The following is a 27,699-nucleotide window of genomic DNA, read 5'->3' on the forward strand; positions in this document are numbered from 1 at the left end:
AAGCAGGGCACTGACTTTACAATAAACATCCCCAAATTCTCCTGCGCGCCCTCGTGTTTCTCACCGCGCATTCTCGCAGCCTCGCTGACATCACGCGTGAACCCCTCCCCTGCCCGCGGCGGCGCGCTTTAGCGCGGTCTCGCTCCTCTCTTCAGATCAGCAGAATCTGTTCATCCCGAGACGGACAAGATGGCGAATTGAGTGGGTTGCGCTTTGAAGAGAAAGCAGCGACTCACATAATTTCTTCAACATTAAAACGTCGGTGGCCTTGATGTACGTTCGAATAAGCGGGAAAGCGCTTCTTTAAGAAGAAAAATCGCCCCTCACAGCGAGGTGATTCGAAGAGAGCGTCGAGGACATCGACTCCTCCGTGTCCTTTCAGGCTAAGCTGCTAGTCAGCTATTCGGGGAATTGCTCAAGAGAAAAAAAACATCCTCAACCTCAGGGGAAATAGCTTTGTTTTTTACTTAAATGTCGAGGCAACAAAACTCCTATTGAAACCAATGTCCGTTATCATCTTCTTTTCGGCGTTGTGAGTTAAGGACACAGCTAGTGAGACCCGTTTTAGGCGAGCTAGCATTGTTTCTACTGGATTGAAGAAGACTGAAAACCTCACCCGTTCACACCGTTTCAGAGTAACTCTCGGATTTTAGGACATGGCCAGCAGCAGTGGCTCTAAAGCCGAGTTTATAGTCGGTGGAAAATACAAGCTCGTTCGTAAAATCGGATCCGGATCCTTCGGTGACATTTATTTGGCAATCAACATCACAAATGGCGAGGTAAAGATGAAATGGATGTTTAATTCATGTGCTGAATGACTGGGATAAGAAGATTGAGGGGTTTATATATATACGTCCAGCTCATCACATCTGATTACCTGGACGTAATTCATGATATGACCACCGAAAAATATAGTATTGAAAGATTACAATATTTAAATGACTTAGAGGCTTTACTATTTGTGGAAGTCAATCAACGATGTTTCATTGCGGTTTCCCAGAACAAGTAATAAAAGATCATGTGCTCTCAAATACTGAACCAAATTCTAGTGCTCTGTAAATCATCTATATGTAGATAAATATAACTATTAGCAGATAAATAATATAACTTCATTTTGAATATTTTCAGGAGGTAGCTGTGAAATTGGAATCACAGAAAGCCAGACACCCTCAACTCCTATATGAAAGCAAGTTGTACAAAATTCTCCAGGGAGGAGTCGGGATCCCACACATCAGGTGAGCACAGATGTCTTATACGTGAAATTATTATCAGTTTTAATTAGATGGGGTAAGTTAACTTAGCTGGACTACGTTAGTTTTATCTGGTTTAAAGACTAGCATGAGATCGAAAGTAACGGGTCGAGTACAAAGTAACTTACACGTCCATCTACGTATCATATCTGCCTCTACGCATAATACTTGCCTTATTAGATCATCTAATTCTGTATATATACTTTTTCTTTATCGTTTTTTACTTACGATAGTGTCGACATGCTAACTAGCCCGGTCATTAGCACTAGCGTTTCTATAAAAACTGTGGTGAAATGTGCCTTTATAATCATTGTGTTCTGTATAATGTATAATATTATAGTGTAATGAATGAGATTTGATCGCGAAGTGTGTGTTTGTGCGTTGCTGAGTAATGAGTAATGAGCGAGTGGGAAATGGCCGCTGCTCTTTTGTTGTGTTTGTTCAACATGTCCTCCCTCTCGATCAGAAAATGGCGGATGAGGGAAAACAAGTTTCAGGGCCTAGTGCGACTGCTACTCTCTTCTCAAGGTGACTGAGCCAAACGAGCGCTGGTATTAGTTTTAGAACACATTTATAATTGTATAAAAGAGCTCATCTTTGATGGGAGGCTTTCAATAACTGATTATAGATGTATATTTGAATAAACAGTGACCGTTTTGGTTTCACACAAAATGGGTAGAGGTTGTCACGTAAGTTATTCTTCTGACACGTTTTCTGATTTGGATGTTATCGTTGAAGGTAAATGACGTCACACGTTTCACATTCTGAGTGCAGAATTTCCCTACAGGTTAAAGTTTCTTGGTGGTTGAGTTTGTGTAATGATTTTACTTAGCTGTTTCCTTGTGCAATTATGTTGGGCTTTTTATAATCTCTTGGTATTGTCATATATTAACTCATTTTAACCCTTATCCTGGGACATTTGAGAGGCTGAGGGATGAGTGGGCCTAATCTTTCATAAATCTACTCCCTTCTAATAACGTGGCATAAAAACGTAAATCACTTGGAAGATAGGCTACAAGTTTAAAATTTAAAATTAAAGCAATGTGTCAGTTATTTTCATGTTAATTACCCTGGCACCCAGACAGATATGTCTTAAGCCCTATTTGGACAGGATTAGTTTAACATGGAGAGGTGGGGTAAAGTAATTATCACCAGAGCTTCTCAGTGATTTTAGTCCCGTCTGAATGTGCCCTCTAAGTAATCATTACGGACAATGTCAGTCCTCCTTTTACCTTATGGAAAAATGACCTCAGGTAATACTAATCCTGTGCGAATAGACCCGCTGTAAATATGTACGTAAATATTCCGTCATCTCCTTTTCAAAAGTAGTTTTCTGCAGTTTTTCAAGTATGGAGGCGCTTGAAAAAGCATTCAGTTGCGTTCTAGGCGGTGGGACGTCAAGTCTGGGGCAAAACTCAAGTGTTTCCCACATAGGCTACCATTCAGATCAAAACGATCGAAAGCACGAAACATCTTTTAGCGTTAGGTAAGTGCCTATTACCAACATAATCCAATCTGAAGTTAATACATTGTTCGACCGGACATAACTGTTTTATAGGTTATATGTTTGCGCAAGTGATATCAGGAAGCAACGTAATACGCACATGACGACAGGAGGGTGATGGCGGTGTGCAAATCGAGTTACCCTTCCCACTTCTGATAGTTTTACTGAGATATCTTGTCCCGTGCGAATTGGCCATTATTATTACAGACGTCCTGTGGTAAAATTACATTACTCCATCTACCCTTGTAAAGTTAATCCTGTCCAAATAGGCCTTTAATCTTCTGAACCTTCCCTTCTTGGCTCTCTCAAGCTGAATTACTGTGGTAGGCTATTTATGCATTAAAATTTAAGTTTATTGCAGGCATAGTCGATGGAAAAGGCTGTTATTATCTGGAGGCACAAACGTGATAACGTGTGACCTTTATCACAATATTGATTTATTGAATATTTCAATAAAATTGTCATTTCTAGGGCTGTACTCAACCAAAGAAAATCTTGGTCGACTGAAGTCCTGAAGTTTACGACTAAAAATGACGTTAGGAAAAAAAACGTTAAATTAATTAGCTGCGCACTGTGCGCAGTACTTGGTAGCCTTGTTGTACGCCTAAATGAATTATAAATAAACATAAAAAACTTGTAGGTTATTTGCAGTATTAAATCGTTTTTGACGTAATTCATTTGCACCGAAATGAGTCTGACACACGAGTCTGACAGCGTTGCATCACGTGCACCTGCGCAATATCATAGCCTATGATTTCTGAAAATAGTACTATGTTGTCAACTAGTGATATCATGACAAGAACTATTGAGGAATATGTAACATAATTTAGACAATTGTTTCTGTCATATGTATTATAATAACTGACAGACACTATAATTTCAGCCTCTCTGTGCAGCTCGCACAGAGTGAGGCTGAACCTATTTTTTACAGTCTATGGGCTGAACCTAGGAGCTCAGCTTCGCGGCTGAGACACGCATAGACTATTAACTTAAAGCTTTTACTCTTAAACACGAAAGGCACGTCCATTTTAATAAAAAAATATTTATTAAACAAACCAGATCAAGTAATATTCAGCAAACCTTCTAATAGCCTACTTTCTTCAATCTGTCCGTCTTCTCCGGTGAGTTGGGCTAATCCAAAAGAAGTGAAAACAAGGGGGGTGTTCTGAAGACAGACAGTTACCTGTGAAACAGGGGTGCTCTGAAAACACCCCCATTAGCAATTAGTGCTTTCCACTTGATGAAATGAACGCGGCAAAACTGATGAAATGAACGCGGCAAAACTGATTACCGGTAAATGAACGCGACAAAACTAATGAAATGAACGCGGCAAAAAATCGACCAATCAGAATTTTGGTCGAGCCAGAACGTATCGACCAAGTAATCGACTGGGAGAATACAGCCCTAGTCATTTCTATAAATATATTTCTATTAAAATATATAATTATTATGGTTAATATTTCTATCATGAAGAGTGTTTTCCACAATGATTTGCATGGCCAAATCTGTGTGGGGAAATGTTTTGCCCTTGCATTTATTTCCTAATTGCTTTTAAAGGGTTAGGTCACCCAAAAATATAAATTGTCATTTGCTCAACCTAATGTCGTTTCAAACCAGCATGACTTTCCTTCATCTTTGTCAAAAAAAAAAAACAAGATTTGCCACACTGCCACTTCTGCTCCCAAGGATTTATTAAAATGAACAACGTTTCGACCCAAAGTGTCTTTGTTAGGCCTGACGAAGAGCCTTTTGTGTGAAACTCATTTTGAGTTTGATGCTTCATTTGATCGAGCACCTGCCAAAAGTTTTTTTTGGATGTGTGCACAATTTCTTTTTGAATTTCCTTCATCTTTGGACATGAATAAAAACCTAAATTCAATCTGTTCATCATAGTAATTGTGTCTCCTCAGAGAATTGACTTAACCACTCTTTTCAAATGGATTTGTTTAACGATCTCTTGATTAACTTTTTGAAGCGTCAAAGTGGTTGTTGCAAAGCTGTCAATGGAGGGACAGAACTGGCTCAGATTTTATTAAAATATCTTCATTTGTGTTCTGGAGATGAATGAAATTCTTATGGGTTTGGAACAACATGAGGGTGAGGAAATTGATGACAATTTTCATTTTTGGCCGAACTAACCCTTTAATCCCTATTAAAATGACAATTTTGTCTATGAAAATTCACTGAACAACGGTAAATGTAACAGCACCTTAATTTCTTGCAACATTTCATACCAACTTGTTTGCTGTTAACTGCGGTTTCTTTTCTTAAGTTGTCATAAATTCTTCACCAGCCATGGTTTTTGTTGGGCATTAGTTTCTCATTTCACTGTAGACCGTAATATATCATTTAGTAAACTAATCCAGCCGGCAGAAGGTTTCCCTAGGTAATAGTAGTATTAATACGAATGCCCTGCCTTTGCCATCAATGAACTGCCATTACAGATTGCATTTAGGTGTCCATTTCTATGGCATCTCATGCTGACAGCAGCTTGGCTGATTAGAAATCGGAACTCTTAGACCTTAGCTTGTTATTTAACCCTGTGCAGTTAAGAGTTAGGTAACCCCTGTAATGGATGGATGGATTTACCTAACACTTTAAGGACAAGACCGTAGAGGCAGCCATTAGTTATAACTAAAAAGCATAGCATATTAAACTTTTTTGGATTGAACTGGATTGAATGGGGAAGATGCTGGTTGTAGGTTTCTCATCTTTATTTTTGTGTGAATTTTTGGCTTGTACTGGTTTTTAATGAACGAATTAACGTTTCCAGCAGAAATGATGTGTAAAAGTACTAGTTTCAGTCACTGGTTACTAGAGCTGGGAAAACCTGTCATGCAAGATCCCCCTCCCCCACACTCCCTAAAACCACACACTGCCTTTGCTAATGAAAGAAAAGAGCTTTGTGTGCTCTTCAAAGTCTTTTATGCAAGCTCAATCACAAGAAAGTGTCTCTGCACTTTATTTGAACATATACTTTTACACCAACACCTCTGTGGGATTAATGAACTGCCTTGTTTGAATTTAAAATGTTCAGGCGAACTACAATGTTTTAAGTTTCCCCCTTAGTTTTGCTTTGAAAAGAGGAAATGAGTGTCCCACAGAGAGGCCTGTAGTTTCCGCAAGCAAGAGATTACTGTTGCCTATGAACTTCTGTAACCACTGTGAATAACAGTATACTTGTTAAACATGAGGTTTAAAAGAAAGAAGTTATGCATGTAGTATACATTACAGTATTTTTCTTTTTAACTTATGGGACAACTTTCCTAATCTTCACTATTTATGTTTTTGCTTTTGTATTCTAGGTGTTGCTAAGAAAAATACGTACACATTTGTAAATTATCCTAAAAAATGTCTAAAACTGAATATTAGCAAAACTATGGTCACTGATTTTGAGCGGTTAGCATGGATGCGATTGCATCCTAGGGCCTGTTTACACCTGGTCACTTCATGCGTTTTCTGTGATTGGATAGCTATCTGATCGTGAAAGGACCAGGTGTAAGCGCCCTCTGAAATGCGTTCGAGACGTATTTAAATTCGATCACTCAAGCCACTTCAGGAGATGCATCTGAGACGAATCTGGACAAGCGTAAATGCATCTGGTTGTTGAAACCACATATGTAAGTTTTACTCCTCCCGAAATGTTAAATAAACGTGTGAGCGTGATATAGACTTTGACATGCTATAGCCAGATATGACAGCGCTACTGCAGCACGCATCGCCGCAGATGAGTTGCCAATGCATCAAGCAATGTGCAAACTGCCGCTAATGAAACTGAAAGTAAGTTGCAGATGCTCAAAACACAATCATATTCATTAAAAGTAGTGAGACTAACTGTACGTTCACACCGCCGCCGACTTGAGCTGCAAAGAAGCTCTGGCAGCCCTGTCAAGGACGCTTGTCAAAAAGTACGGGAAAGGTTGTTGACGCTTGTTGACGCTTTGGCCGCTCTGACGTAGCAGCATTCTATGTTCGATCATGGGAGAAGAGAAGTGTCACACCATGAAATGTAAACAGAAAAAACAAGCAATATATTGACACTAGAAACCTTTTATAATGACAGCATTTTTATAACCGTTTTGGTCACATTTGGTCGCGAAAAAAAAGAGAAAAATTAGCTATTATTATTATTAATAGTAAGTGCGCGCGGCCGGGGCACTCTCTCTCTCTGCTCGTTCTTATGCCCTGTCAAGCGCGCCCTGTTAAACTGACAGGACTTAAAAACACATACAAATGCAAAACTTTCACTCTATGATGGTTAAACTGTGCAATTAATCCGATAATGATAGGAAACCCAGCAACGGCGATGATCAGCTTCTCCTCCATTTTCTCGGAACTAATGTTTTGGTAGGAACGAAAGTTTACTTCGTATGTTTCTCCGGAATCAGCCAGCGCGAAGGACGTCTATATTCCGATTGGTTGCTGGAATGCTTGCTGCTTGCCGCTGAACCGCGTCATAGCTCATTACCATAAAGTTGAGCTACTTTCAACTTTCTGATTGACGCTCTAAACGCCCAAAACGCGACGCCGATGGATATGACGCTCCTTGCAGCTGAGAGAAGCCAGCTTCCATTGAAAATGAATGACTTCCGGTAACTTTGGAAGCTCAAATCGGCGGCGGTGTGAACGTACAGTTAGTAATCTTACCAGTGCTGATGCTGCTTTCTTCCATATGGCAGTCTTTGATCTTGAAATTAGCTGACGATAAATAAAATACAGCGCATATTTGTTGCGTTCGTTGACGTGAATACCGTTAAATTTGCATATCGTGCAGGAATTGAAGATCATATTTATGTTCGTTTTGAGGAGACACATTTATGTGGCTAAGTGGAACCGTTTGAACAAATCAGTAAAAACGCATGAAGTGACCAGGTGTAAGCAGGCACCTATAAGCATCGCAAGGATTAGAAACTAGTTTGTGGTCCAAAGTACATTTTGTATTGTCTTTGTGAAATGGTAGATGTTGGTTTGCTGGCATAGTCGGCCAAATGGACACTAGTCTACTGCTGCACCTTATCTCCACAATACCTCTTTGTTTAGGAGACCCTCTTGCATGATGGTTGCTTGGCGACTGCTGTAGCAATGTGTTCACTGAATGTGCAACTCTTTTGAACCTCCACCTGCTGAGCTGTGTTTCAGAGTCCATGTTGTTGAAGCTTTACTAATATTTTTAAGAGGCACTTGGTTGATTCTGTGCAGGCTTTTGCCATAAACTATTTAAGCATTGCCCAAATTTTTTTGTCATGAGGGGCCCATCCATGTTAGAAGTGTCTAAAGTGGTTGGTTAAAGACTAGTGTAACGTGTTATATAGTTGTTACTGTGGAAGCTACTCAAAGGCATGTCACCAAGCTGGATATATTAGATGCCATTGTCCACAGGGTGTGCCATATAACTCTGGCACTTCCTTAACTGATAAGATTCATGCTTTATTGTCTGAATATAACTTTGTCAGCTATGTTCAGTTTTAACTGTTTTAATTTAGGGCTGGGAATCGATTAAAAGAAATTAACTAATTAATCGCACAATTTGCTGTGATTTAATCACACTTTCCCCCTAGCTTGTAATCATCAATATTTAAAATTGGAATCACCTAATTAAATTAAACACAAAGGAAGTATATTTTAAATAATATTTTAATGACATCTTGTGAACTGTAAACAGACTCTCCTCAGAACCACAGAGTAGTTGTTCCCATCAAATAAAATGCGTACAACAACATTATAAATATATACTGCAGTAACGTGGATTGGCGAGGCCCTCCTGTAGCCTCGCTAGTTATGTTGCTAGCACCTGGGTGCTTTGCTTGTAAATGGTATAATGAAGACAAATTGCTTCTATGGTATTTGAATTCAGCTTTGCAAATTGTACACAGCATCTTTGTTTTGGCAAACGTGCCATCAGGCAACTTTTTAAATGCAAACATTCCTCTTAAAACTCCATCCTTGTCCTTCTCCATCATGACAGGGTGACTTGGTTCGGCACACTCACAATAGCAACCGCAACAGGAAGTCATTAAAACGAGGCAAAAAAGTGCTGCTATTAGTTCTTTTTTTTAATGTGTTAAACATCTCAAATTAATCGCAAAGATTAACACGTTAATTCCCCCAGCCCTAATTTAATTGTAATTTTCTTGTGCTTAAATCTCATCTTGTAAACTTGAGCAAAGTTTCATGCATCACTGAATTGACTTGAAGGATCAGCTCTTTTTAAGAGAAGCACAGCTTTTCATAATTTTATTGCTTTTGTAATGATTGTCATGCAGTCTTGAGTTTCATCTGCTGTGTTTATTGATATGTGATGCTGTTTTTCAGGTGGTATGGCCAAGAAAAGGACTATAATGTCCTAGTGATGGACCTGCTGGGGCCAAGTCTGGAGGATCTCTTTAACTTCTGTTCCCGCAGATTCACAATGAAAACTGTCCTAATGCTTGCAGATCAGGTAATGATTGGTTAACTTGGCTACCTGGCATACCTCTCATTTATACTGCACACGTCTGCGGCGCATTACGAATCCGACAAGGTTTTGTTCCATCCTCCACGCGGTGCCAGCTCACACCAGGAGCATTTCAAAAGCGAAGTGGATTCGCGAGACGACGAGATTTGCCTGTCCAACGTTGTTTTTCTTGATTTTTGGTGTTGTACCATGGGTTAGTTGGTGAATTGTTTGTTTTGTCTGGTGTTATTGTTTATTGCTGTGCCCTACTTTGAGCTGTGGCCTACAGACACATTTAATACACATAAAAATAAAGATAAAAGATTTGTTGCTGTGTTTTAGTCGTTTAAAGTACGTCCTCAATTATCTTGTATCTATATTTCACATACAGTGCCTGTGTGGATTGGATGTGACGTCCGTCCAACATAGACTTCTGGGACGTGCAGCGGCACGGCTGGTATTAACAAGCATTTATTAGAGTGGCCGCTCTCAGCTCCGGTGGCCGTGTTGGAGCCGTAGTGTGCCGCAGACGTGTGCAGTGTAAATAAGGGGTCATAATAACAAACATTGAATTGTCCTGTGGCATGATCTTAATCTGGTTGTTTTGCTTTCACAGATGATCAGCAGAATCGAATATGTGCACACGAAAAATTTCATCCACAGAGATATCAAGCCAGACAACTTTTTAATGGGTATTGGCCGTCACTGTAATAAGGTAAACTTTCAACATTTCCAGAAAGACAGTCTGATTTAAAAGTGACATGGAGGATTGACTGCAAATAAAACTGCAGATCACTAAGGTTTCCTGTTACATTGAGACTTTCTCATGGACGAACACTGGCTTGAGAGCCTGTGATAGTTACGTTTGATGTCGCTCTGCTGATTCGGGATGGCTGGGTTGTACAAAGAATATTTAGTGGGAAATTCTTAGGATCAGATTAATAAAACCGCAGTGAGTCCTTAGACACAATGTTTACAGCTTAACTTATTGATGGTTTGAGAATCACCTGACGGTTGGGCTGTGGACATCTGTGGACATGGATTGTATGTCTTTCACTCCTCAAATGGAACTTGTGCATGATATGTGACTTGTTGTGGTTGTTTTATTTTTCTCCCTCCGACTTAGAGCCTTTGAAGTGCTTTGCACAGTTTTATTTTTCTCTATTCAAATGTACAGAAGTTGCCTGATTTGTATTTTGTTTCAGATAACTCGTAATTTTTGAGCCCTTGCAGACAGGCAACATTTGGCAAAGTTAAAGCATCATCTGCTAAATAAAACAATGACCTTCCAGCTCTGATGGTCGTCTAACAGTTCAGATCAGTTTCCACTACAAATTATGGTACATTTTGGTACTTCAGTGAAGCCTGTATTACCATTTTTGGCAGTGCTGTCTGGAATAAATGTTTACCATTGTGTGTCTGTGTGAATGCCAGCCTCAAGCTTTTATTTTTATACATACACATGAAATCGTCACCTTTTTCACTAAAACTGGATGCACACGCTCTGCTTTTGGATGTGTAGCTGTCCACATCCACCCTGGAAAAAAATCATAGTTAAGAAGTGCAGTGTACTCAGCCGACGTGAAGATCTGATTTAGCTATTGCTTTGCAAACCCCACTGTCCTTTGGTGAGGAATCAAAAGGCCTATCAGCTAGCATTATCCACTGCTCTCTGCTTACATCCCTCATACAATTGATATCACTCTTGATCCAGCCTCCAGTAAAACTTTTTTTCAAGAATAACACTGTTAACTTGGGGAAAGAGTAAAGCATTTGGACATGTCTTGACCAAGAATGGTGCAGGTCAACATGTGACATCAGTTCAACACAAGAGTAAGTCTAAAAATGGAAGTGTTCAAGAGAATTGTTAATGTTTCATGCAGTGATAATTTCCTAGATTTACTTAGAAGGTTCAGATCCAAATATTCCTGCGTTTAAAAGCACTATGCTTTGCAGAAAGTTTGAAATAGTCTCCTCGCACACTCCCCCACTCTCCTGTCACAATGTGGATAACCGTACTCAGCTTGGCACCATTGTAAACTAATGGCTTGTTTTGTTGCTTTACCCTGGGCTGCTCTATTGAACTCTTCAATGTCACTTCCACCGAAGCTGTCCCATCTTGTCTTTTGTAACTATACTAAAATATTTTATTTTATTTTTTTGCAGTAACATGCAGGTTAAGTCATGCACCTCTTAAACTGCATGTATTATTTAATGATCCCTACCTGATTTGGCCTCTCCACATGCCAAAGTATTCTAGCCTCTTCCTTACTGTAGGTGGTCCAATGATCTGTTAAACACAAAATGCAATATTTATCATTCACAGGAGTTTAAAGGCGTGGGGCGGTTTTGGTTGGTTGCATTTGTTCTCAAAGCTTCTCATGCCTAATTTTAAAACAAGTGCCCATTGTAGTGAATGGCCTTTAGAGTTTGCCCTTCTTAACCCTAGTTGTGCCATTTGTCTTGTTCGCCTCATGCTAAGGTGGGCTTAGCTGTTAAGTACTGTATGGCACAGCTAGTGTTAAATGCTGCCGAATATTTATGGATAAAGCCTTGGCAAAGTCAAAAAAGAGAATCAGGCTTGGGGACAATTGGTATAGATGACATGAAGAACACTGGGTTGGGCGGCCAGAGGTGCCATGTACAGTTTGCCTCTGTGGCTCAAGAACCGATGAGGCAAGCCGGCCCTGCATTATATGGTCTGAAATAAAAACAACTATCGGTATTATCTGAGCCTGTGCTTATGGGAAGACGTCTGCCATTAGCAGAGCCTCCTGAGTTTGAGCTAGGAAGCTTGCTGGTGGTTGAAGATTGCCTTAGGCTTTCTCTTCCCCTCCCTCTGCTCCTCCTCGCGTTCTTTTTCTGAGCCTTGGTGTTGCCTGTCTGCGCTGGCCGTGTGCGGTTGTCAGCAATACTGTTTGATGCACTGCACCCTCTATTGTCTGTTCAGTGTTTAGAATCTCCAGTGGGGAAGAGGAAAAGAAGCTTGGCTGTTAGTTCTTCTCAGGATCCATCTTTCTCAGGATTAAACCAGGTCTGAAACCACAACCACCTAATCGCCCAAAATTGTTTTGATTTTGATTTATTTTTTTCCTTTTGGAGTTCTTTATCCCATTTAATTTTGATTTTCAACAATAACCATTAACGTTTGTTGGCATTAAACCAGACACACATGCTAAACAGAACTAGAGATTAAACTCCTAATCCAGATCTCTGTACAGGCAGGTGAAGGACTTGTCACTTCGAGCGAAAATAGGATGATTGTTCTCATTCCTAGTCAGTTATGAAATTGTCATATCATAATATTCCCTTACTTTATCCTATTCCCTTACTTTATCAGTGCTAATAATGTATTTGGTGTAGGATAATTTACTTTTTCCTTTAAAATTAGTTGGAGGTAGACAATGCCCAGTGCTCTTATTGTGATTTGTAATCAAAGTCTTTTTGACAGAATAATTTGATTGGCCTAGTTTCACTGCATTGGGTGCTTGTTCTTGTTGCAGAACACATCTTTCAGTTTATTAGCAGTGCTTTTGTTTCCTGATCCAGCCATCTAACATTGGACTATGCTGTCAGAATGTTGCCTAGCTTGCAACCATTTGCACAAGCCACATGAAAACTGCCCTGGAATTGACAGGGTTGACCTTTTAAACACTTGCTTTTTTTTTAAACTGTTGCTTAAATTGATGCATGTTCATGTCCTGAGTTATGTGCTGATGCTTATTTTAAATGTTGAATTCAGATAAATAAAATAGAATAAAACAAGTTCTCAGCGCCTGAAGTCATAGATTTCTATTTGTAGTCCTCTACAGAGCACTGACAGGCAGTTAAAATAGCAAAATATTAAATGTTTGCGTGGGTTTTCACAGTGATAGTTAAGTACTTGTACTTTGGACTATTTCAGAGGAGAAGGAATCTTACATAATTTGAAAATGTTTAAATCATTTTTGCCAAAAACACTTATTTAATGCTTCCTCTTTATTGTTAAGCATCATGGGTTGCTGATACATTAAGTCTAATTTGTTTTCCATTGCTGGGGGTACTCTTTTAGGTGTCTTTGCTACACTTGTTTTCAGGGTGTTGTATTTACACATAAAAAAAAAAGAAAACAGTGTAAATCATAATGGTTTTTTTGCATCTATAGTAAGCCTTGGTTGTGTGTACCTCTTTTCTCCTGACTTGACCTAATAGAAAGGTCTAAGTGGAATTGCATGGTTGGCGTAACTAATTGCTTGACGAGGAAATACTTTTCAAATCCCTAGTTGAGCCAAGCAAACAGTGGCACGGCTGAGTGGATGTGTTACAATATGGCTGCTACCTCAGTGAAAAACCAGTTGGGTGAGGCACTCTTGCAGGGACTGCAGCCTGTAGGTGTGTGTTGGACACTGGATCTGACTGGCTTTCCACTAATGAGAATGATTTTTTTTTTTTTTTTGATATATTTTTTTTAGTCAATGACAGGCTCTTAGAGCTGACTCTTACATTGCTGCTTGGATAAAGGGTGTGTTTCCTTTCCCAGTCAGCCTAATTTGCGTTGTAGACTCTGACCCCATTGCTTCATTGACTACAGCCGGTGGATGTCATGTTTTTGTTCTGAGCTCCAGGTAATAGGGCAGAGAGCACACTGAATGAAGTTGGAAGAAACTTTAAGATGATTTTGTGGAATCAAGTGATTTTTCTTGTTTACAGTCAGGTCTAAAAATTAAATGTCAGTGTTTGTGCTTCTCTTTTTTACTTTATTTATTTAGTTGTTCCTCATCGACTTTGGTCTGGCCAAAAAATACCGAGACAACAGGACACGACAGCACATACCCTACAGAGAAGACAAAAATCTCACAGGCACAGCTCGCTATGCCAGCATCAACGCACACTTGGGCATCGAGCAGAGGTGAGCGGTCTTGCCTAAACATCCTTTATATTTAGAGATGCACCGATCGACCATCCAGAGACCGGAATCAGACGATTGTCCGCTTTCTCGTCCTGGATCGGTGAACGACCGGTCGGTCTCGCGTCTTTCTGATACCGACCAAGTCTGTTTTGTTGCCAGCGGCACAGGCAATAACGTCAGCTGAGCATTCTCGCTCTTCTTTCCAACGGGAGAAATGACACACACTTGAAGTGACTCCTCTCACTCACTTGTCTCGTTCGCCCTGTTAAATAGTGCTTGTATTGCGCATAATTGTACTAATTCCCGCAGGTTTCATGCTCAAACCAAAAGCACGCTCCACTGATCTATAAAAGTGGCACGCATTAACTTGTAGCGACTCACAAGCTGTTTGAGAGGCAGCTTAAAGTACCACAATTAATGGCTTACTGCGCTTAAACGGTCAAATACACAAATTGGTAAAATCCCCATCTTGGCGAGTATTCAGTTAAACGCAGTCAGTTGTGGGACTCAAGTAGTTGAGAAAGATAATGCATGTTGTGTAACAGTATATTAGATCCGTGCGTAACCTCTTAAAGTAACAGCAGCCTAAAATTCCTGCTGCTGTCTATCATGTTAATACAAGAAAATAAGACAAAGAAAATAACTCTCTGCTGTTGACTGAATAACTTCTGTAACTTCAATTGTAAGCATTAATCTCTATTTAATTTTTACAATGAAGACTATCCAGTGTTATTTTACATTTTGATTACTAATTACTATAATTTCTGTAGTATTTCTTATCTGAACACCAACAAACCCACCTGAAAAACTTAAAGCTGTGTTTTTCATATCTCTTAATTCTATTGCATTTATTTGTGCTGTTGTTTGCAATTTGTTTATTTGTTCTTATTTTATTACTGACTTTATACTTTTTTAATGAAAATAAAATTTTGCATTGAAGAAAAGTAGATATTTGTTTGTATATGCTGTCAGTTATAGTTCTTAAAGAAAATCAGATTCGGTAAAAACTCACAAATCTGAATCGATCAAGAAAATTGCAATCGGTGCATCTCCATTTATAATTGTCAATTTAATAATTTTGCTCATTGTGCTTAAATTTGTTATTTCTGTCAATTTATTCTGATAATATTAGTAATTGATAAAATCTATTAAATTAGACAAATTTGAAATCTTAACTTTTGAACCTTGTGCACACCAAGGCTGCATTAATCAAATACAATAAACTGTAATATTGAAAATATTCTTACAATTTTATTGAATTTTCTATTTTAATGCATTTTGATGGCAAAGCTGAACTTTCAGCAGTCATTACTCCAGTCTTCACTCTCACATGATCATGATCTTAGTCCAGTCTTCACTCTTCACATGATGAAATCATTCTAATGTGATGATTTTGTGCTCAAGAAACATTTCTTTTTAATGTTGATCACCGTTCTGATACGTAGTTACTTTTTTTTAATGAATATAACATTCAAAAGAACAGCATTTATATTTGCATACTTGCTGAATAAGTGTTAATTTCTTTGAAAAAGCTTCCTAAGCCTTCAAATCTGAAGTCTTTTACAAAAAGTCACAGCATAATCGTGACATTTTGCAATCTTAAGTGATTGATAGGCTTTGCTTGCTTGCCCTTTACTGGAAGAGTGGCATGTCAGTGGTCAGCAAGTTAATTTAGGGGATGCTATACTCAATCACCCCCTGCTTATATTCTATGCACTAATTTTGCATTTTAAACATTAAGTTTATTTTTAATTTTTTTAAATGATCTGCACTCAGACATACTTAAAAGCTCTTTGGCTTGACTTAATCTTATTTCGGCTTAACAGTCGTCGAGATGACATGGAGTCACTAGGATACGTGCTGATGTACTTCAACAGAACCAGCCTGCCATGGCAGGGACTGAAGGTAAGCAGGACCAAATGCACACAGCATGTCTTTTATATGGATTTCTTTTTGAAAAGCATGTCAGTGACCTTTCTGCTGTTTATGTTTTGAATATAGGTCATTTTAAATATGAACCTTTAGAAATACTGTCTATATGTAATTGTAGCAGGTGAATTGTCCTTAATGTGACTGAATATTGCTGTTTCATCTTTCGTTTTTACTGTGCAGGGAAAAAAATTGAACTAATTATTGCTAGACAGTATGAAACAGGCCAACAGGTGGTGCCTAAAAAAGTGCTGTAAATCTTACAGCTGGGTTATTTATGGCCCCCAGCACTGGGATTGCACACTGATGAACAGTCGATACTGGATCATAGTGTGCAATGGTTTAATTTTTTGCCCACAGGCTGCCACAAAGAAACAGAAGTATGAGAAGATTAGTGAGAAAAAGATGTCGACCCCTGTTGAGGTGTTGTGTAAGGTATGTGAAATTCTACATCCACACAGCAAGGCTTTTCAAAGGTCTACTCTCATACTGTGCTTGCTGGATACGTGCTACAAACATCTGCTCAGTTTCAAGGTGGTGATTTAATTCTGAAATCCATAAATATACAAATTCGTTACATCCAGAACATTGAATACTGATAATGAGTATGATACCATTTTGGATAGCTTTTTAGATAGTGGATAGTTTTGGTTATTTTTATTTTATTTTTTGGGGGAATATAAATAAATGTTTTAAATTTATGTTTGGATTTAATTTTCAAATCAAACATCTAGTTGCTTATTTGAAGCTCTGATCATTACTCCCCAGGCTTTTCTGTTCTGTTCTACATGATTGTAAACTCAGACAGCTCGTATCCTGTTAACAGTGCCAGCTATTTATTATAATACTAGGATATAAAAAGTCACTTTCATTTTTGTTAATTTCCTCATCTTAAAAAGGAGCAGGTTAGATTGATAGATTGACATTTATGGTCTTTGGTTAGTTTTGTAATTTTGTGCTATTGTAACATGAGTTGGCTCTTTCTCCAGGGGTTCCCAGCAGAATTTGCCATGTACCTGAACTACTGTCGTGGGTTGCGGTTTGAAGAGGCACCTGACTACATGTACCTGCGTCAGCTTTTCCGCATTCTTTTCAGGTGCTTGACAATTTCCTGCATTACTTCAACACTCCCAACTGGGCCAGAAACACTTAAGACGCATCCTAGTCACAACTTGTTTTCCACATCTTTTTTGCAACATCGGAAGTTAAGTGAATGGTTTGAATGGGTGTACTCACTCCTGCTTAATTTCTTCCAGGACTCTGAACCACCAGTATGACTACACATTTGACTGGACCATGCTGAAGCAGAAAGCAGCACAGCAAGCGGCCTCCTCAGGGGGACAGGGGCAACAGGCACAAACCCCCACAGGCAAGCAAACTGACAAACCCAAGAGTAACATGAAAGGTTAGTAGCAAACAGCCAAGCGACGTTTTCAGTGCAAAAACAGAGACACCAATTGCTTACATTTGTGTAAAAAAAAAAGAAAAAAAGAAAAGTGGATTTGGAACATTCGCTCCCCAAAAGATTCATGAAACACGAAATGCCAAGAAACGGTGTTAGTTCAAGGATGCACCCCACTCGAGAGGAAAAAAAATTCAATTGGTATGTTTTGCAAAAGCAAAGACGTCCTTGGGAAATTTGACTACTAACTTTGTACCAAAAAATGTCTATTCTTCTCTGGGACGAAGGGTTGGCTTCATAATCTTTTCTGTGAATGTCAGATAACCATCCCTTGAATTAACCCCTTTCCAAATGGGATGCTCTATTTGACACATTTCTCCCAATCATTGTTCCTGGATCTAACACTTGTTAGTCTTGATTTATAATGGTCTCTTCAGTACAAACATATATATGTGGGAGTGATTTCTAACCACAGACTAACCAAGACCATGTCATTTCCACATCTCTTCATCGACTCTTACTGTACTATTCTATATGTTTGGTGTTAAGGGAACTGTAATGGTGTGCTGTTAAATGTTCTTATGATGAATCGACAATGATGTTTTTGTGATTTCTAGTTGTGGATCTACTTTCCAGCAAAATGCATAGCCTTTTCTAGGCATATGGACCTGGAGGCCATCCATCATTTTATGTTTCCTAAGGCAGAACTGTTGATGAGGGATGTTAATGAGCATATAGAGTATGTTTTGCACTACATTAATAAGTAGTCCTGGTCAGATGGTTTAGGCTTTAATGTAGTCTAAATCTGTTGTGCATCTAATGCAGAGTAGGCTTGACACTTAGAAGGGCACAGTTAAGTGGAAAAGCTGCTTTCACTCCTCTTCCACTGCGGTGTCCTTTAGTGCCCTGTTAAAGTCAGACTACAGACTACATTCGATCTGGGCTGCATCGTGCGTTAGGGTGTTTCTTAATGGTACATCTCAGTAGTTTTAAACTTCTACATCATTCTACCTAGGAGTTTCCTTAGGCGCTTAAAATGGCAAATAGTCCTAAATTTTAGGGATGTGCCGATATGAACATTTAGGCTGATATGATGATTCTTTATATTTGAAAGCTGATATTCTTTATATTTATATAACTGATATATATCGGCCGATGAATCAATCAATTTATTTATATGATTTTTGGAAAGCCTAATTACTAAAACCTTAAAAGCTGTGTCACAAGCACTTCAACGTAATTCAGTAATTCAATGTAATGCAGTAACAGTAGCCTAGTTTATAACAGTGTACATTTTTAAATTAATTTTACTCATGGCCAAATTTCTTAAAACAATCTATTGCCTTACAAAAAATAAAATAATGGCTAAATAATGCAAACAAGTCTTTGGACAACATTACTTGCCTACAAAGACAAATAAATTGGAATAGCCTCTGCACAAACAATAATGAAATGATGTTAAACCATATTGTTGATTAAAATATGAGAAATAAAACTGCTAGTTACTATTAATAATGCGTTCAGATTGACCTGCGTGTGCTGTAGCTGAAGAGCTAAACCAATGCTTGTAAACGTAAGTTTTGTTAGCGGGTTAATTAACGAAATTGATTACATCCTATATGAGATTAATCACATTTTATACAACAAACATATTACAACTTTTATCTGCACAAAAAAATGCAAATGTACAAGTAAACTTCAGCTAAATTACATGCAAGCCAGAATGTGTAACTTCTGTTCTGGATGTGCTCTAACAACGTTCTGAAACACTGCAACCAAAGCCCAAAGAATTCAGTGTTTTATTACAATAGTGTTCTCATTGTTATGACAGGCCCAATCATAGTTATTAATGTTGTGCATTGCTGTTTGAGCTGCATGTGCTTAAGTGATAGATGATCACAGTAAACTGAAGCACTTTACTACCATGTTAACTTATGCATGCTAGTCATGATGGCGTTTTTGATGGGCGTTTCCCGTAACGTGTTAAAGCGGGCGCATGCAAAAGCGAGAGCTTACAAAAGCTAAAGTAAACAACACTAATGTTGACTAGCAGGCGATCGTAGCAACAACATAAAACATATTTGTAGTCTTCTATTGACCATTCTAATTATAAGACATACTTACAGGTTGTCATTCACAAACAGATTTTCTTGACAAAGTTGAAACCGCTCCATTTCAGGAGAAGCCTTTGTGTGTACCCTGCTTCATAAAATGTGCAGCGCACAGATAAACATCGGGATTATAATGTTCAGGAACAGTGTTTAAAATAAATTTTACCCATTCTAAGTTCTTAAGCCTTAGGAAGGTCAAACGAATGAGTTGTGGAAAAAAAACAGCGTCTCATTGACATCAGCAGCTCATCCAGGCCTCGTTTTTCTGCGTATTCTGTGGCCGGGGATTATTTAAATGAGGAACATTATGACTTCATAAAGCCCGGAAAAACCGCGTTGTAGTCCAAATGAGCCGTTCGTGTATTCTGTTAAATAAAATATCTCCCTTTGGAGTGGTCTTTTTATGCTCAAACAGCAACATTACACTCTTAACTAAAGTTCAAAAAGTGAAAAAGCATAATTAGACTTTAATATATCTGCCAAATTCTCTTATCGGGCCAATTACAATGAACATACATCGGTCGATGCCAATATGGTGGCGGATATATCTTGCATCCCTACTAAATTTCACATCTGCAGACCTGATTGAACTACTATGTGATGTCTGCTAGATTTATCATGTAACCTTGCAAATATGTTTGTAGGTTGTGGGAATATATTCCAAAATACATCAGAAATGTTCTATCTGGCAGGTGTGATTTTTAAAGCCAGATCTTGTAAGCGTCTATATATAATAGTGTATGGGATTTTATATATATATATATATATATATATATATATATATATAATATAATATAATATTATATATATATATATATATATATATATATATATATTAGGGCTGTCCCCGACTATGGATTTTCATAGTCGAATCAGAATCGTCATGTCTTGCCTATAGTCGACTAATAGTCGAATCATGTGTATGGGGGCGGGGCTTTAACGTTTCAAAGCCGCGATGTACAGAAAATCACACAAAGATATAGAAGAAAATGTATAAAAACATTTTGGATCAATAAAACTAAGAACTCCAGAAAGCCACACTGCAGACAGGATTTGCATTTCACATGCAAATCAAATTAAATCGGCTAAATTACCTGTGCGAGCAGGCCAGCCTACAGCACAACATCGATGCACCGAAAAAATAAACAATTAATTTACTAAATTAAATTAGAACAGAATATACCTTTCTAATAAATAAAAATAAAAATACAAAACGAAATAAATCAGAATCACAAGATGAGCAAATGTGTGCAAAATGCCTAAAGTGCAGAGGAACATATATTCAAAACACAAGCCACAAATAGATAAATTAGATAACCCTGACAGATTAATAAATAAAATACAAATAAAGAAATTATTAAAATAACGATAGTAGCCAGAATTTTCAACTTTGTCTTTTTAACTGCAGAAACAACAATAAATGCTACACTGGAGAGGCAGTCTTTTTAGCTAAAAATGTTCACAGCATCCAAAAATCAAATTAGAACCGGCTGAAAAGTTTTGAAATCACTTGTACCCTACCTGATCGAGAGAACAAACCAGTCTTTCACTCTGACTGTGTCCGTTGGAGTCTTTTCAAATTGTGCGCGCATTCTAACGTGAAACCCAGTCTATGCGTGAAACGTGTAAACGTTGGCCGGCAGAAGTGCGATTATGGTTTTCCTGATGCTAAATCCAGCCTTGGAGAATATCCTTTCTGATGGTGTACATCCACACTTTAGATTTTCTTATCCCAGACATTGTTAAAGATTTAAATCCTTGCCGCGAAGACGCTCCTCTGTCGGTCACGGATTGAAAGTGAAACTTAAATCTGTCGCGGGGTGTTTGGATTTATTCACGCACGTTAAAAAATATTTATTAAAAGCTTCTTTCTTTGCACATTTTTATATACAGCATTATCATAATAGGCTGAATATTAACGACATAAAAGCTAGTTCTATGTGAAATCAGACATTGAGCGCCCTCATATAGCCAAAGTGGCATGATCCTCATTTCATAACACCTCTGCGAAGATTCGACCGTGAGATCGGTAGTCGAATCAGGCTCCTCCTATCGAAGCATCGAATCTTCGACTATTCGGGGTCACCCCTAATATATATATTTTTTTTTTTTCTTCAGGCCTAAACGGCCACAGAGGACGGTGTTTAATATAGCAACTGTGTGCCGTCAACCCATGCAGGCAGCTTTTCCCAGTTGAGCTTTGTGATCTATTTCCTCTGACGTTATACATGGCTTTTAGAGTCTTTTTCTTTTCAATCCAACGTTTCACGTCATGTTCTTTGTTCATAAATGCACAGTGAAAAGCAGGAAGACTGTTTTACACTCGAGGTTCATCCTGAATTAAGACCGAGAACAACTGCTGTTAAAAATGGCTGGTCTAAGAATAGCATTTGCTGATGAGGTGGCATTGGCCTAATCCTTTGTGCACGATGTTTTAGTTTGTTTGGAACCCCCTTTCAAAGGCCAGGATGCACAATGTACACTGCTTAAAAATATGATTGTGACATTTGGGTTGCGATAACTCCATCCATTCAAAGATTTACACTTCTTAGAGGCTCAGAGTGCTTAGAGTATACTGTCCCTTTAGATCCATTTACCGAATAGCCACAGCCAAGAATTTAAGTGGTGGTGCTCATGAGTGTTTGTGCTTGAAAGAACTTTATTTGCAGGGGATTGTTGGTTTCTTGGTTACCGCTGCAACTTTGTTAGTTCTGCAACAATGGAGACTCGGACCTTGCGCTGCTGTTATTGTGCGATTTGTCCTGAGAGTGCTCTGTCAGCGTACTTCCTCGCTGTTGATGAATGCAAACTTGTCAAGCATTTAATTTAGTTTTCGGTCTTCCCCTTTTTTCCACTCCTCAAATGTTCCATTAGTGTCCATAGAAATGTCAAGGCTGTGGTAGCTAAATGTAACCATACAGCAAGTAGTAGCAGCTCAAACCTAACAGTCAGGTTACTTGGCAACTGGTTTGGATAATTTTTCCATTGTGGATTAGTTATAAATGACACAACAAGCTTTGACCTAAATGGGTGATGACTGCTTTTGAATCTTATTAGTTGTCATCATTTTTTTTAAACAAGGAAACTAGTATATATTTTCCAAGCATGATCAATTTATACTGTTGCAACTGTAGTGTTAAAATGACCATTTAGATTTTACTCCGTCTATATTATCCTGTTTGATTTTGTGCTCTGTTTGCCTGAGGCAAAAGCACATTGATTTTTAGAAGCAGACCACGGTTGAGAGTGCTGCGCTGGAAACATTTCAGTATACGTCAAAGGTCTGTTTTTTGTTTGGTGTTGTGTATGTGCAAGATTTGAAACTCCTTGTGAGGTTAGCAATCACACTTTCGAATCAAAGCTTATTTTCTCAGGCAGTTAAATGAACTAACTTAAAGGGATAGTTCACCCTAAATTGAAAATTATTTAGGCCTACTCGCTCTTGTAGTTCAAAACCTGTATGACTTACTTTCTTCTGTTAAACACAAAGTGGGACATTTTGCTAAATATCTGTAAATTACAATATATTAAAAGACATAGCTAAATATTACTCATAGACATTAGAGCTGCACGATTAAACGTTAAAATATTGCAATCTCGATTCAAACACCCACGCTACGCTGTCTTGACAGCGATTCCGCTGTGTCTATTATGCCTTTTTCACATCGCAAGTGTCAGCAGAGTGTGAACAGCGCATATTTTGTCGCTGCCAATGATAATGAATGAGAGGGTCAGCCATCACACTTCCGATGTGAACGGTCTCATTCATTGATATGGGTAGTGACAACACGTGCTACTTGCGCTCTGCTGACGCTTGCGATTATGAAACTGTTTAAACCAAAGACTTAAGGTACTTGAGTTAACCTTTCAAAGTACGATGCAACATTCAAATCTGCGTTCGCGCTGCCGCTGATCCAGAGAGAGCAGCTGCCATGTAAATGTACGGTATGGTAAAGCATGATACAGCTTCACAAACAGTCTTTTCAATCACATGCACATTATTTATGCGTTACAGACACTTCATTATTTTCATTTCATTAGTTATTCAGCTACAACAGTGTTTTGCAAAAATACAAAATACAAATGTTTGCCATCTTAACTTTTTGGAATCGATAAGAATCCGAATAGCTAATATAAAAGTGATGCCCAACCCTGCTTCAATGTTTTTTTGTTCACAACATTTTTCAAAATTTTGTTTTGCAGAAGAAAATCATACAGGTTTGGAAGCACATAAATGTAATATTTTTGATGGGCTATCCCTTTAAATGGTATCTCTCTTTTTGTACTGCTTAAGGCCTCTAGCATGTTTTTTTAGGAATATTGTCATGCCGCCTCCTTACATTTAGCTCTTGACATGAAGGATTCTTGAAAGGACAGCTGCTTTGCTCCGAGCTGGTTTTATTTAACTGTGGGGGTGGCTGATCGGTGGAGCAGCTGACATGGTTGAGTCGTCAGTCTGCTGTAGTAGCATATGAATGAGTGTAACAGCCGTATCATTAGTGAAAGATAACCTAACTGCCCCAAAATTGCACTCAGCACTAGGGGTGTAATGGTTCTCGTAATATAAAAAAAAATTCGGACCGCACTGTTCTCCACCCACGCACTTGCACCGTGGTTAATCTCATATTTGACGACGTATATATAATATGGTTTGTTGAAAATGCGTAAAACAGTGTTCCTCTAATGCAGGCATTCTCAACCCTGGTCCTGGAGGGCCACTGTCCTGCAGAGTTTAGGTCCAACCTTGATCAAACACACCTGAGCCAGCTAATTAAGCTAATTAAGCCTTTCAGGATTACTGGAAAGCTACAGGCAGGTGAGTTTGATCAAGGTTGGACCTAAACTCTGCAGGACAGTGGCCCTCCAGGACCAGGGTTGAGAATGCCTGCTCTAATGTATGTTTCTGTCAATGGATACACATTCTGGCTTCCCAATATGTAACAACAGTGCTGATCAAAAAAGTGTGGACAAGACAGTCACTCTTCATAAACTGTTCAATGCGAGTGCCGTATGCCCTAATATGACAAGTCATTTACGTCGTCATCTCCCTGGTGTTGATAGCGCTTGAGCGCTGGTAAGACCTGAACAGCACACGTTGCAATCTGTGTTTAAAGCAAACTCCTTTGCGTGTGTTTTTAAGCCTTGCCAATGTAAACAACAGCAAGAAGATGCAAAATGAGAACTGCCGCGTAAATATTAAGTTCTCTTTAAAGTCTTGCGCTTGAACGGACAAAAATTGTCCACATGCCCGCCTTGAGTATCCTAGCAAGCATAGTCGTTTATGTCTTAAGTGAGCGGTCAAGAGAGACAACGCATGTGTACAGTATCAGAATATTGGGTAAAGTGACAGCAGCCTAATATTCCTGCTGTCTGTTTTTAATGTTAATCAAACAACAAAAGACAAGGAAATCACTCACTGCTCTGGACTTGAATGGCTTTTATAACTTTAAGGATTATTCTTTAATTTATATTGTGAAATATGCAACGTTTTTACATTCAATTGTTAGACCTACCTGAAAAACCTGGAAAGCACTGTTTATTTTATTTGTATTCAGCATTCTGAACCGTATCAAAACCGTGACCCTAAACTGTGATACAAACTGAACTGTGAGTAATTTGAATCGTTACACCCCTACCCGACTACTCTTACGCAGTCCTTCAGACTTAACGGTGAGTAAATATTAAGTCCTGGACTGTTGTAATGAAAGAGTTTATCCCCTTTGAGCCCCTGTGTTTTTCTGAGATGCTCTGCAGCAAGTCTCGACTTCACTGCAGAGAGGGACTGATGACTTTGCACTTTCTCTCTTCCAGGACTGAATAATGCTTTGACTGGTTTGGCCGCATTGATTACAATAGCTCAACCCCATTGAGCTCTGATCCGCTAACTCTTAACCCTCTCCTCTATATCTATCTGTCTCCCTGTCTTGCAGGTTTCTAAGCATTAAGACAATGTAATGAAGCGGAGCAGAGCGGTCGTAGCAGGATTTGCCTTCCAATCACACCCCGGCATCTAGGATCAAATTCACCTGAACCTGCCAGGCACTGTGGGCAACCTTTTTCCTGTTAAAGAACTTTTGTTCCATATACTATATATGTAATCGGTATATATAGATAAGATGCTCCGCATATATCTATATATTGGTATGTATATACTATATCCACACAGAGCAGGCTTGGAGTTGGAAGCTGTAGCCTTTTCTATTGTCCTGTCCCTTAAGACTTTTCACCCCCTCCTTCTTTGAAATGGAAAACTGTAGAAAATGGGGATATAATTGTGCACATGCCAATATTTTCCCGAGTTTTCTCCTTCAGGAAAGCTGTTTGGGGGTCCTTCCTGAATTCTTGGTTGCCCATCAGAGCTGTTTTGGCCCCCTTTCCTTTCTCGTCGTCCTCTTGTCACCAGAGTGTGGCACGAACCCAGACACTTCTGTCAGAATGGAGACACCGAGACATTTTCGTCCTTCAATTTTTTTTTTTTTTTTTTCTTTCCTCAAGCAAAGTGAAACATCTGAGATTAAATCTGTTTTTTTTTGTTTTTGTTTCAAATGTATCCAAATAATTAAAAAGGCAAACATTGGGTTTTGTGTTTCTTTTCTAAAAAGGTAATTACGATTCTGCCTGCTGATATGTGCTAGAGAGCTTCTAATGTGAAGATTAAAAAACATTCTAGTGACTACTAGGTTTCTCTTTAGAGCACTGCATTAACTATATTGTACTTGGTATTCTGAAGTCTAAAAAAATAAAAGGATAAACTCCACAGAATCATATTCATTACAAATTAGGCATCACTCTGAACTAAACCTGTATGTTAATTGCTTAGATGAAAATTGTATGCATCGATGATCTGGGTTTTTTTTCTCTTTGGAAAATGTTAATGTTGATTGAGAAAGTGACCATTCGTACAATTAATTGCTATGGTAGGCTCAATGTTCTGTTTTTGAGAGAAAAATGTGCTCACTCCACCCTTCCCATTACCATTTTTATATGCATATATCTATTTTATTTTATTTTTCAGAAAAAAACATGCTTTTTCAGTTTTATAGTTGTCTTTCCCTGTATTGAATTGATCATTTTGGGGATTTTTTTTTTTTTTTATTTATTTTTTTTTTTTTGCTGCTTCCCGTGGTGAAGCAAATCCTCTTGTAAAATATCTCTGGGACTTTCTCTGCAACAATTTTTCGCTGCTGTTTGGTAGCTGTCTTTTGCTTCTTTTCTTTTTTATTGCAAAGAAAATGTTGGAGGGTTTCTTTTCTATATAATTTTGGGTCTTGTGAGGCAAGAGCAGTTTGATTTTTCATTTCGTTTTCCTCAGCCTTTAGCCAGGACAAATGCACACCAGTAACTTGGCTTTTTCTTTTTGTTGTTTTCCTTACCTCCAAACTGTCCCTCAGAACCAGCTTTAAGAACTTTACTGCTGGACATTCTATAAAAGTGTAATTTATTCCCTTTTAGCATGTCAGAATAAATTAAAATGACTTCTCAGAACTGCTGTCCCAGTCTCTGTACTTTTACTAGAATGCACATAACTCAGATTACTGATAGATTTTCCCCATCCCATTCCATTTGTTCAGGTATCTGTCTCTTAAGTCTGCACAATTATTGTTGAAGTACCACACAAACAGGCATCGAACTTTTTTTGTTTCTTTTTGTTTCTGAAAGTGAAAATTAAAATGAAATTGTTTAAAATTGAAGAGGACACAATGCTTTGTTCTCAAACAAAATGTAAAGCGTTGAATGATTTTGTCTCAAGTATTGAAACAGACACCTTTATGGAAATGGTCTCAAGGTGTTGCTGTATTCCAGGAAAGCAGTTCTTGTTGGGGGTGACGGGTAGTTCTAGGTGCCCGTGGTGTTTTAAATATCCAGGATTTATATCTGTAAATATTAAAATGGCTTCAAATGGCAGGTGTGGAAATTGGTTAATGTGCTTCTCATCAAAACACAGAAACAACCGCTTCAGTTATTATTTAATTTTTTCCCTGAATCACATGCCAGCATTTTTAATATTCAGCACTGGGTTATTCTTTAATGTGGTACTAATTATAGAGAAGGTGTTTATTTGTATTCAATCTCAGCAGGGCAGCAGCATTGCCTGACTTGTTTCTTAGTCATCTCTAGGTGTTTCAAATCAAACCGTAGTCATAACTTGCCTGTTATTAAATTCTGTAAAGTGGTTTAAAAT

The 27,699-nt window shown here is 38.4% G+C and overlaps 1 protein-coding gene across 5 annotated transcripts; it reads left to right on the top strand.

The window, feature by feature from the left end:
- Positions 1-47: 47 nt before the first annotated feature.
- Positions 48-27,196, top strand: csnk1a1 (casein kinase 1, alpha 1; the record flags this gene model as incomplete). Of its 5 annotated transcripts, none has more annotated exons than XM_084430732.1 (11): positions 116-779; positions 1,129-1,235; positions 9,067-9,193; positions 9,804-9,902; positions 12,138-12,221; positions 13,936-14,075; positions 15,902-15,980; positions 16,365-16,439; positions 16,994-17,100; positions 17,261-17,409; positions 25,448-27,002. In XM_084430732.1, the coding sequence occupies exons 1-11, from the start codon at positions 657-659 to the stop codon at positions 25,453-25,455; spliced, it is 1,098 nt and encodes a 365-aa protein (XP_084286858.1). In that variant the 5' UTR covers positions 116-656. The 5 variants fall into 5 exon arrangements, with proteins under 5 accessions (XP_084286862.1, XP_084286858.1, XP_084286860.1 ...); XM_084430734.1 differs by having other exon boundaries at positions 17,261-17,373; XM_084430736.1 differs by lacking the exon at positions 12,138-12,221 and having other exon boundaries at positions 48-779; positions 17,261-17,373; positions 25,448-27,196.
- Between the last annotated feature and the right edge of the window lie 503 nt (positions 27,197-27,699).

The sequence above is a fragment of the Rutilus rutilus genome (assembly GCF_951802725.1).
Source record: "Rutilus rutilus genome assembly, chromosome: 14".
Lineage (NCBI taxonomy): Eukaryota > Metazoa > Chordata > Actinopteri > Cypriniformes > Leuciscidae > Rutilus > Rutilus rutilus.